This window comes from Taurulus bubalis, assembly GCF_910589615.1.
Source record: "Taurulus bubalis genome assembly, chromosome: 10".
Taxonomy (NCBI): Eukaryota; Metazoa; Chordata; class Actinopteri; order Perciformes; family Cottidae; genus Taurulus; species Taurulus bubalis.
In genome coordinates this window covers 510,677-523,719 of record NC_136598.1, presented here as the reverse complement: position 1 = coordinate 523,719, position 13,043 = coordinate 510,677, and the positions used below count along the sequence as shown (strand labels likewise).

The 13,043-nt window shown below is 44.5% G+C and overlaps 1 protein-coding gene across 2 annotated transcripts in view; it reads left to right on the top strand.

Annotated features, from left to right (window-relative positions):
• Window positions 1-732: 732 nt before the first annotated feature.
• LOC306742220 (leucine-rich repeat and fibronectin type III domain-containing protein 1-like protein) overlaps window positions 733-13,043 on the top strand; it is a gene marked incomplete at both ends in the record, with an annotated part of 40,873 nt that continues 28,562 nt past the window's right edge. Inside the window, 4 exons of one of the 2 annotated variants that reach the window (XM_079224562.1) lie at window positions 733-996; window positions 3,396-3,596; window positions 5,430-5,596; window positions 12,033-12,273. In XM_079224562.1, coding sequence (XP_079080688.1) covers window positions 733-996; window positions 3,396-3,596; window positions 5,430-5,596; window positions 12,033-12,273 — 873 coding nt within the window. The remainder of the gene's footprint in view (window positions 997-3,395; window positions 3,597-5,429; window positions 5,597-12,032; window positions 12,274-13,043) is intronic. The other variant, XM_079224563.1, reaches the window with a different exon arrangement.

Genomic DNA, 13,043 nt, shown 5'->3' with positions numbered 1-13,043 from the left:
TCTCCCCTGTGTGAATGTATTCAAGGCTCCGCTGAGCCGCACGTACAAACTAAACGGATAGAAATCAATATCAATGTAAATGTATTCCTTTGTCGCCTGGGCTGGCAAAAGTTTTGTCTCATTTTTATGCACATAAACATCTATGAGATTTATGAAGTGAGGCAGATAACCATGCTGAGGATAATGTGTGTTATTTACTGTTACTCCTAATGTGGTAATCATGAGTGCAGAGGGCTTAATTGATCATGTAAGTAGCCTCGTGGTTACTTTCACTTTCACAGGACATCTTACTCAGCAGGAAAAGAAAAAAACACACCAACTGCTGCACCAACAAACTCTTTAACTTGTGCCAACCCCTCTCTCATGGAGCATTTATGATAATACTTTTTATCTGGAAATTCTGGGCTCCTCGCATCTGCAAAGCATTAAAGGAAAGCACAAAAAGTGTATAAAAAACGCACAGAAAATGTCCAGATATCGGCCGTAACTTCATATTTCTGCAGCCGTTATCTCACATGCTGTGTCACTGCTTGGAATTATCTTCATTTATGGAGTCATACAGCAGTGTTACTGGGGGGGAGATGAGTATCTTTGATTTGGGTCGCTGCTCTGCATTGTCTGATATAAAAGTCATTTTCGGTCCCCTGCGGGACTTGAACACCCAGTTTGAGAGCGACATGAACTGACGCCTGCTGTCGCTTTCTCTCTCTTTGTTGCAGCAGGGGAGCAGCCATGGACATCGCCTCCTCCTCGCTGGTCCGCCCGCTCCTCCTCCTCCTCTTCGTCCTCCTGTCTTCCCTCCCCTCCGGCTCCTCCATGCTGTGTCCGAAGCGTTGCACCTGCCAGAACCTGCTGCCCTCCTACACCGTGCTGTGTGCCAAGACGGGCCTCCTCTTCGTCCCGCCCAACATCGACCGCCAGACTGCCGAGCTCCGGCTGATGGACAACTTCATCACAACGCTGAGGCACCGCGACTTCGCCAACATGTCCAGCCTGGTCAGAGCTCACCTCTCTAAAACGCCTTTGCAATTCACTCTGATCTCGCAGGAGCCCTTAGTTTGATGTGACTCAGCTGCGCTCTTGTTGCCAGGGAGCTACTTTAGTCAACAAGCACATAAGAAAAACTGTCTTTAAGTGACATGATTCATATAAAAGCTAACTGATGTGACTGATGTTCTTAACTGTGACTATGGGTACTTAACTAAGCAGCTTAGAGAACTCAGGCTCTAACGTATATGACTCACAGCCATCACCGTCAATTACACGAAATGTACACTGAGCCAGTCATATAGACAATAAGGAAAAGGCAGTCCGTCATGGATGAATCTAGAACTTGAACCGTTGCTTTACATAACAAAGGGTTTGACCGTACAGGAGAAGGCATCGTTCATCCCCCTTACCTCGGCCTTACTGCAGTCCCCCACTGCCCACCGTGTGAACCAAAGACCGAAAAGCTCTTTAATGGAAGTGAATGTGAGATTGTGCAGAATCTTTGTGTGCATTCTTCTCTCCCTGGCTCGACATTTAGGGAACATTTTGAGAGATTGGCAACTTATTCTTGGCCCTTGATTTGCCGTCAGTGACAAACACTCTTTAACGTTGAAAAGTAGGCGGATGCATTCTGATGCTCCATGCCAGGGTCTGAAAGCAGAATCAAGACAGAATGGAGGTGGTCTCTGAAAGTAGAGATGAGGGACAATATGATGATGTTCTTGTCACTTTAGGGACCCACAATCCAAGACAGCATGGGAAGCAGCATCAGCAGAAACGACTAACTTGTTCCACCTTGAACTTATGGACTGAAATGTTTTGCATCCTAAAATTACCAACAATCTGCTCTGACGGCATCACCAGTGGCCATCCTGCCACAGTCATGCAGCCTTTATGAGGCAAACCATTGCGCTACAATGGTTGTTTTGTCTCAAACACCGTGGTAATACTTTGGGTGAATGAGTCTGATTAGAACTCAGCTGTGCCACACTTGACACTTCAATGCAACCTGCCTGATAAGATAGTGACCAGATGTGTAGGCCAAAGGAGCAGCTGTAAAACGGTAGATGAACACATTTAATTCCCTATAAATTCTTTACAATAAAAGCCCCTTATTGTTGCTTCTTACTCCTCCTCCCTGCAGTATTAGTACACTTGTTTTATTGAGGATTAGCTGCTAACGAAGCGCCAGAAATTTGGTAGTAAACACATGTATATATTCTTCACAATAAAAGTCCTTAGATATTTTGATATTTTAAAGCTTTTACTTTGAAGCAGCAAAATCAGGAAACTAAATATATGTATCTCTTTAGTAATCTTTCATTAAATGTGCCGTTATCTGCGATTATAATAAGTTAAACCACATATTTGAAAGCAGAAGATAAACACGTGTTACGTACAGACTATCAAGAGGCTTTCTGGTTGAAAGAGAACGTCTCTCAGCGCCGTCAGGAACATGTAAACACACTCAGGACACTTTCCATGTTTATTCCACACGCAACACAGAAAACGTTCAGAACATCTGCTCCTTCCAACACAACATATTGACTGAGGTGAAATCTGGGATGTCTTCCGGATTTCACCAATTAATCCCGCTGTACCCATGGAGCGGAGGTGGAAGGGCTTCACCGCACGCAGCGGCACAAAGAGAACAAAAAACACCAACATTGCCGATATTCAACCGCCAAATAGTGACGCAGCTGGAGACTTCCTTCGGTGTTTGAAAAAACAAGTTTCCTCTCCCGTGTGATCGCATCAGCGCAGATGATGTTTGCTCACACACAGGGCGGCGTGGGAAATGAGGTTTGAATCGCTTCTTCAAAACAGGTTTAGAAATGTGCGGGTGTTGATTGACGTTATCGCGGTTGTTAATAGAATATATTTCTGCATTTATGTATTCCATGTACAGCGCAAACTCCCGACCTCAGCAGTGTGTTTTCTAATCAAACTAATTTATATTAATGAATTATTCTATTACAATTGTATCTGTAATCCACATCTCAACTGACCCCTGTACTCCAGTATTAATTACTAGCATTGTTATTAATGAAGTGTGACAGGCTGGCTGGTGTTTAAAGGCCATCCTGTAACCTGATTGTCAGTTTAATCCCCACTAGTGTCCATCCTGCTGAACCGTTCTGAAGCAAAACATCCACACTCTATTATCACAGGAAGGTGGCTCATCTGCCTTCCCTGACCTCTGACCTCCCGGCAGAAAGAGTGTTACGCTAAAACATAGCGTCGTGTGTGACAGATGTGAAACCTTCCAAAAGTATCGCTGATACAGACTTAAATCGCCTGAGAGTTTTAAAAAGAAGTGGGAGCCTTCAGTTAGAGATCCGGAAAGACAAAGTAGAGCCAGTATTTTCGGGGAGATGTCTCACTGGTTTCCTCTGCATGTCCAGATCCACCTGACCCTGAGCAGAAACACCATCAGTCAGATCCGGCCGTACGCCTTCGCCGACCTCCAGGACCTCCACGCTCTCCAGCTGGACGCCAACCGCCTCACCTCCCTGGACGACTCCCACTTCCAGGGCCTGGTGAACCTGCGGCACCTCATCCTGGCCAACAACCAGCTGAACAGCATATCCGAGGGAGCCTTTCAGGTAGAGAGCACGACACCTGAGCGCTGCCCATGAACACTACCGCTCCTAAGAATACACGATGCCAACTGTTTAGCTCTCTGACTGCAAATATATACACCACACACACTTTGGCTAAAACTAGCACGAGTACTACACAGCTGTCACTGCTACGACAACACGGCCTCACTCCCATGGCCATGGTCAGTGCCCTAGGCGTCTGATATTGATGCACCAGGCTTTCAACGAACTCCAATGTAAAACCTCCTGCGTCAATATTACAGTCAGAGCAGCCAACGTATAGCATAAAGAGCGAGATAGTCGCCACAGGAAGGGAGGGAGTGGGAGTGGGAGCGGGTTCATGTGCCGTGGCGGGCGAGCCGGTCCCTGCGATGGATCCGACATAATGCATGGGACTGAATTGAAATATAATACGCTTCTGATGAGGCTAGTTGCTGCAGATGCATTTAAGATCCTCCATCGCTTGTTTTGGACTCGCACATTATGAGTGTTGTGTCTTTTTCATTCACACTGAATAACTTCCACACAAACAACAACCATATTTCTGTCTTTTTGCTGATCACATTCACAGAAATATGAGACTGATCTGTCGGTCAACGGGTCATGAAGAAGTCGGCAGCCTGATCGATCTACTTTCCCCTTCTCTCACTGTTCATCAATGAAGCAAAGATTTCATTTGGAACGTTGGGCTAACGGATTAATATCCACGTCTTTCAGTCGACTTTGAATAAAATCTCTAAATTTAGCTTCAAGTAGTTTGAGTTGCTCAAACCTACCCAGACGTCAGCCCTCAGCAAAAAGGGTGGCAGATCGGAAAAAGTCCACATGGTATGACTCAGAAGGCCCTGACAAGCTACTTATTCTGTTGTCTGGACACAAGGACTGTTGGCAGGAGAACTCCACTTCCCAGTGACAGATCCAGATGCTCCACTCACCCAGAAACTGAGCCTCAGCACCAGTCACTTTCACTTTTGTGAATTTGAGTCGTGAATTTTTTGGGCCATTTAGGACAGACTTTCTGCTCCCGGAGCTCTTTGTCCTCCTCCTCACAGCTCTTTAAAGTTTCTTTTGTCATTAAGAAATGAGATTCTCTTCGTTCAGAAAGCAATAAAGCACCGATTATTGTAATGGGAGCCGACACATTGTGACATTCAGACAGTGTCCCGATTGTGTGAATTATGAGAGCAATTACAGCCACAACAACAACACTTGGGCTGATCAACAGGCTGTAATCGCTCTCCTCCCTCTCTCTCTTTCCCTCTTTATATTGTTGCTCATTGTTATGTGTGCTGACTCTGTATTTCGACGGCGCACTGATTGTGAGAATTGTATGGAGGCAATTAGAGAAAACAACATGTTTTGAGTGCACAACATTGACCGGGGTAATTGATCTCCATTTCTGTGGTTCTCTGATTCTCCCTGTTCTCTCTTCTTCGCCTGTATTTCTCTTTTTTATTCCTCCCATTATTCCCTAACTCCCCTTTACACTCACTCTTCTCATATCCCTTTATTTCGTTCTAAACCCGACATACTCTTCTTTCTCATTTATCTGTGTCTTCTACTCAAGTCCCTCCTTCTTGTCTTCACCTTTTTCTTTCCATATCCCCATCTATTACTTTCCATACTTCTGTCCTTTCTTTCCCCCCGTCGTTCCCTCCCCTCCTTCATCCTTCATCCTTCTCTCCTCTGTGTTTGATAGGAAGACGTTAAGAAGTTGTTGAAGCCCAGAATGTCCATGTTTCCTCAAAAGTGTCAATGATGCTGTCTGCAATTAAAGTTGCCGACAATGTTGCAAAAAACATTAAAAGTTTGAATGGTTAATTATGCCCATTGCAGGACTTCCTGGAGACTCTGGAGGACTTAGATTTGAGCTACAACAACCTGGTGAACATCCCCTGGGACACCATCGGCCTGCTGGTCAGCGTCAACACCCTCAGCCTCGACCATAACCTCATCGAGAACGTCCCGGAGGGAATCTTCTCCAACCTGCACAAACTGGCCAGGTCAGGATCACGCAAAGACACTTTACTGCAGCGGCTGCCTGTGTGGGTTCACCAGAGAGGAGGCTCACACAGCAGTAGCTTCAGCTTTCCACAGGGAGGACAAAGAGAGGTGCTTGTGTGTAGGGTGTTCCTGCTTCTTTTGGCCCGCAGACCATCGTCTGCCCAAGTGCCATGGCACAAAATGTAATGTATTTGTTTCGTGAACATGGATGTGAAATATATATTTTTTCCATTCAGCTCATGGATGTAAATAATGCCAAGTGACGTAGTTTTAAATATCCAACAAAAGGACCCGTGTTTATTGGTGGGAGTGGAGGTGGACGAGTTTTTAGTCTAAACCTAAGCTTAATATCGTCTTGACTAATAGATCGTCTGTGCGACATTGTTCATGCGTAATAATTATTGGATGCCTGGTGTAGCGTCCGGAAGAACTTAGTCAAACAACTTCTCTCGTTCTCTGAATTCATTTTCGTTGATCACAAGTAAGGTAACAAATGCTGCCATCTTGACATCAGGGAGTCGTCCAGTCAACACGCAGGTTGACCTTCCAGAAACACCCCGAACAGCCGGAAGGTCGGCTCTTTAATACACGGTTTTGCGTCATGAACATCTAACATGTCTATTGGCTCTAACTTGTCTAAGAGGAGGAGAATCGTGTCCTCATCTTTTCTCACAAGGCTGGAACGTGCAACGACCAGTCTGCTTCTCTAATGCCAACATACTGATAGAGAGTTTTGGTGCAAAGCGTGGAACCTTGAGGAACAGACAACCAGACTGTTCTCACAGAAACTTCTCACAGACAGTATTTGTTGAACTGATCTTGCACAACCTGAACTCTAATAGAATACGGACAATTTGTGTCCCTGCCCTCGAAACCAATAGGTAGCATTGTGTGAGTATTTGAGGTGCCCTGAGACCATGCTCTGCAAGGAGAGACCGTGTCATCAGTTGGCAGCAGTAGACATGCAGCACTGCACGGAGGTGCCGTATAACGTACAGCTCTAGCTGGTGCTGACAGCTCGATGGAGGTTTATAGCCTGCTTTAACTTACAGCACATACACCGTGTGATGCAGGCTCAGCCACTTTCACCACACCACATCAAACAAGTCATGATAAATGCTCTGCACTCGCTTCTCAGCAACAAACAGACAACTGGCTGCTGAAGAGACGGATATGTTTTCTCTTTCATTCACCAGTATAGGAAACTGTTCTCTTATTAACACTGGTACCACAGCTTTATATTGATGTTAAATGGATGTTGTGGACGTTTTGAAGTGTGGTTGTGTGAGTTCTCTATAGTCCGTGTTTTACCACCAGTTTATGTCGGTCAGCACGTCCCCAGTTTGCTGTGGAAGGGGTCAACCCACCAAACGCAGTCTTACACCTAAACACAGCTCTTTACGACAGGAAACTAAAGCTGTTAAATCCAATATTATCTCTTTTCAAAGTTCCAGACAAAAATAAACTGACTATGGATAAGTGTCTCAAATCTCCCAAATCTGAGTAACTTTACATATGACACTTAACACTTAACATCAGCCCTATTCCATTATGACAGCATGACGCTGTAATGTCTCCAATAAACTCTCTAATGAAGATATATTACACACATTGGTTATTTCTAAAAAATATTATGTGGTGGAAACCAGCAAAATGTGCTTGAGAAAGACACCAAAACCCCAGGAGCTGTAGAAGAGATATATGAAGAAACAAGTAGTCAGTTGCATAACACATGGGTATAATTATTACTGGACGAATATTCAGAAAGCTGCAAACGATTCTGCACATGAACTCTAAATGTTCCAGGGACAAATATATTGAATGCATCCAGAATAAAAGACTCATCAAAGGGCTTCAGTGCTTCTGTCTTCTGGGAGTACATCTCCTTAAAGGACATTTTTGTTTTGACTGAAGCACCAGATTCAAAATATATAATTTCAAATGATGTTTTGTTCAATTGTTTTGTCCCAGTGATGAGATGCTTTTTCATTTCACTCATTCTCAAAGCAATTAGACAGAAGACGAGAGCTTTAGGAAGATACAACTGAGCCGAATCCACAGAGCAAAGCCTCCGTGTCAGGGCTCACCTTAATGGAAGGAGAGATCTTGAGGCTCAGTTCACTTTGCAGGCAAACTCCAGTTCAGCAGCAGCTGGCTGCGCGCTCACCCAGCTGGGAGGCTCCCAGTAAGACCAGCTGGAGGGGGGTTATGTTGCCCGAGGGCACATCGATGAGAGATGATGGCAAATGTTGCAGCCTTCACTGACTTCCAGGCAGAATGGGGATTTGTGATCTCAGGCTGCTCCTCTGCTGAGCACAAATCCACACGCAAAAGACACATTCTGGTAAATCTACAAAGGTGTTATTATTGACACAGACTCCTCAGGTACTCAGGTTAGAATGCACTTTGGCTTTCTGTCCTCAGTCTCCTTTCAAATTGCAGAAAATGAATAACCACAATACATTCTATACATTCTGGAAAAGGACTGTTTCTATCCGAAGAAGAATTTTTAACAAATGCATGTGAAAAAATGCGTACTTGGCATGCAGAGGCTTTTCCATTGCTTATTTATGAAGCAATTAATAAGCTTTTATTTTCTCTAATATCTAATGCATTTTGAGGATTCTCATGACTTTGTCAGGGAAAGGACATTACTGGCCCTCAGGATGATGATGATGATGATGAAGATGACTTGCCGTTCCACAGTCTAGCAACCTCAACCAGGATGGAGACATGCATCTTACTCAAAAGTATTTGGAATTCAGATTAGATCAGAAACTCAAAATTTAATTTGTATCCTTTTTTCCAAGGAGAAAACTATTCAGAAGGAATTATACGTCCACGTAGTTTGGTGTTTCCAAATCTCTCAGCCAGATCTCGTGATCCTCCTCGGTAAGACACAAGACGCTGCCAACCTCAGCTCCCATGTGGCTGGCCACCATTCGCACCTTGAGATCTGTCCTGGTGCCGCTCACAGACCGGATATGAGCCGAGAGGAACAGGCAAGAGCAGGAAGGGGTCAAAGGCCATTGACCAGCCCAGCAGCCACGGTTTAACCTCTGACACCTCCTGAGCAAAGGAGGTGTGAACGCCAGTCTGTTTCCTATTCCCCTGTTCTGTGTTCATCCCCCCGGCCTCCGCCCGGTAGAGCTCTCCCCGTTTGGCATTTTGTGTTTCCACGAGTAAAGCTCGTTCTTATTACATGCGGCTGCACATGTGCTCCGAGTAATTTGACCCTCCTGGCACAAAGCAACATTTGAACCCAATTAACAGTGATCAATATCAATTTGCGTGCCAACAACCAGCAGTCTGAGACGTGAAAGAAGGGAAAACCAGCCGGGGTCTTGATGAACAGTCATGCATTTACTAAAACATTTACTAAAACATTTACTAAAACATTTACTAAAACATTTACTAAAACATTTACTAAAACAGGCTAATGTGTTATTTCTGCCCGGAGACACAAAACACACTGGTGGTACTCAGAATGTGTCTGCGTGCACAGGTGAGCGTTTCACTCACACACACAGAGACACACACACACACACACACACAGAGAGACACACACACACACACACACACACACAGACACACACACACAGAGAGACACACACACACACACACACAGAGAGACACACACACACACACACACACACACACACACACACACACACACACACAGACACACACACACAGAGAGACACACACACACACACACACAGAGAGACACACACACACACACACACACACACACACACACACACACACACACACACACACACAGACACACACACAGACACACACACACACACACACACACACACACAGACACACACACACAGACACACACACACAGACACACACACAAAGACACACACACACACACACACAAAGACACACACACACACACAGACACACACACAAAGACACACACAGACACACACACACACACAGACACACACACACACACACACAGACACACACACACAGACACACACACAAAGACACACACACACAAACACACACAAAGACACACACACACACACAGACACACACACAAAGACACACACACACAGACACACACACACACACACACACACAGACACACACACACACACAGACACAGACACACACACACAGACACACACACACACACACACACACACACACACACACACAGACACACACACAAAGACACACACACACACACACACACACACACACACACACACACACACACACACACACACACACACACAAAGACACACAGACACACACACACACACACACAGACACACACACAACTGAACACACGGCAGGAGGCTGCTGCCCATGAAATCACATAATTGAAATGTGTGAGGCGCTGCATGCTCGCTGCTCTCAACAGCTATTAACTTCCTGTAAAGTCATCGCTGTTGTTGAATATTTCTGGAGGGACTTTGGGGGGAAAATAGACTTTTCCATGTTTGTTGCTGACGACAGTGAATGTTTTAATCGCCCTCGTTATGGCCAGTCATCAGCTCCAACGTTTTGGCCGGCAAAAATTACTGTTCAATTCCCAGAGATGGTGCAGTGGCCAAATGACCCCAAAAAAAATACAGCCGTGGAATATTCAGATCTCATTAGTCTGATGCCATTGTGTGTGATTGACTTTGAGCGTGGCCCCAATTCAGCTCAACATGCCCCATCTCGTTTTAATGTAATTAGATATTTCATACTCGCCGCTCGGATTGCCTTTAAGAAAGGGTGCAAACATCTTTGATTCGGCTGCTGGTTGTCCACGGTGAGCAGAGAGATAGTTTGGTGCATTGTGGTATATGTTGTACTCAGAGACAGATCTGTGTTTCTTTTACAGTCTAGTTTTCCTCCTGCATGAAGAGGGCTTTGGTCTTTAGTTTGAGAATGACCTTGAAATGACGTTCAAAGTGCCATTAATTTCTCATCTTGGCCACTTGGGGCAGAATGCCTCTTGAGGCCCCGTCACACTGTTGGCCATGTTGGGCTGTGTGGTGAAGAATTGGCCTCGCTCCGTTGGCACCAGTCTGCTTTTGGGTTTGAGGAAATTATCAATTATCATCCATTATCAATATAATTCTGGTTAAAGGGGATTTTTCACCACCCCATCCCGGAGCCACGGGATCACCTCCGTGGGCTGAGGATCAAATACCAATCGAACGTGTTCTGCCGTTGCTCGCCTGCACTACATCATCATTATTTTTTTTGTTAATCTACATTTGATACGCTGCAACAGACTTTCCCCTTATGGTGACTCAACTCTCTGCAAAAAAATGGGTTGAAAAATAGCCATCACTGAATATTATTTCTAAAAAGATTATTCTATTTGTGATCTGTGCGACGGTGAAATAATAAGGCTGTCCATGTCTGACAGCAGGAAGATACTTCCATAATACCTCAATCTGTTCAGGGTCGAGTTTGTACGTTTCTTTTTGTCACAGTGTGGGTTTACAGGGATGAGTCAGACCAAAAGGGATGTTTGCGTGCTTTAAAGCACACAGTCACTCACATCCCCACCTGATGCATGTGAGTAGAGCTGGCAGAGAAAAAGCCATCAAAAAGGAGCTGCCAGTGAAAAAAGACCTGTCAATGAAAAGTAAAGAGTTATATAATTGATCTACTTTTATATGGCTGGAATTCAAAACTATTACTTCAGCTGCAGCCAGCAGGAGATGGACTTAGAGATTGTTCTTTTCAGAAGGTTTTCAGACGTTTTCTTAAAAAGAAGAAAAAAAGTGAAGCTTGTTGAATTAGTTTCAGATTCACACACCTTCAGTAGATTCTTATGATGTATTCCACTCCAACTAAAGCCCCTTTCAGACTTAAGCCCACTAACACCTGGCTTTTGCCTTAAGTGGAAAATGTTTCCATCAGCATTCATTCCCAGGGACAAATGACTCTGCACTCGTCAACAGTCAAGTGTATTATGTGTATTATAATCTGCATTCATCCACCATGTAATATCCGTGCAACATGTACCTACTATGTTCAAGCTTTCTACTTCTACTTTACAGAAGCAATACTGAGGCCTCAGCGGGAACTTCAGCTCTTCGACTGATTAGCAGGCAGGCTGGCTCCATGTGGCCTCTTCCTTTTTTAGGTCACGGTCTCATTTTTAGAATACCTATAGAATACTTAGCCTGAAGTCTAAATCTCCAAATCTCTTTTCAAATCTTCTAATATCTGTAAATGGGTCTTTTCCTTCCTTCTTTGGTTTGTTGTCCTCTAGCGCTAAGTGTTGTTGCTTTCAATGGCTGAGAGTTAAACCTATTGAATATATTCAAAACGGATCAAACAGTTACTCCAATTAATTAAGCAGATTTGATATCCTCACGTTCCTCTGAGCTGAGCATGCTGCCAAGCAACCGAAGTGAGCGTCCTCGACTGATCCCCCTCCCCGTGTTCTGTCTCCATCACCAGACTGGACATGACGTCCAACAAGCTGAAGAAGATTCCTCCGGACCCGCTGTTCCTGCGCATCCCGGTGTACGCCAAGATGAAGGGCTCCCCTCTCACGGCGCTGGTGTTGAGTTTCGGCGGGAACCCGCTGCACTGTAACTGCGAGCTGGTCTGGCTTCGCAGACTGACCAGAGAGGACGACCTGGAGACCTGCGCTTCACCGAGAGAGCTGGCTGGGAAATACTTCTGGACGATTAAAGAGGTTGGTTGAAGTCATGTAATGTCATGAAAGCTGCTGTTAGGAAACCATTCTGAACTAGTGGAGACGTCTGAGGTTATGGCATCCGGCTTCAACTTGAGGACATCATCAGTTCAACTCCTACAAAGCGTTGGTGTTATTTTGCGATACTAAGCACTGATTTAGAACATTATTGAAAGTATTTTCTCTCTTTAGTGGTTAACATACAGATCATAGGAAGTTACATGAATCATTGGGATGTGCACACTGCTCATAGGTCCCACCTAAAAGTATATATTCATGATTTAGCTATGATTTAGATGTTAGTTCTGCTACTTTTTTATGTTAAATGCCATTTTCGAATGTTGTGTAAATCAGTGGCGGGCCGTCAGGTCCTGCTAAGCCTTCTCTGCTGGTCCAAACAGAACCTCAAAGTTTACATTTGGTTGCGCTCAGCTGTTAAACCAAGCAGCATGCGTAGGTACCAAATCCACGGCCCGCCACTGGTAAAACGGGACCCCAAAGAGCACCACGTCAAAATGTTCACAACCAACAGATGTTTCATTGGCTGCATAGGATTGTTAATTTCCAATGTGAAATTCCAAGTGAATTACTAAGTCTAAAAGTCTACATTTGTTTTTAAAAAGATAGATATAATAATTTCCAAAATTCACAACATGTTTTTATCTTCTGCTTCAATAAATATTCATTGGCCTTTAGCCTTTCAAAAACTACATGTTGTCTATATTACTGTCATGCTTGCTTCTCACAAAAGGCAGGCAGCTCCTGTATTA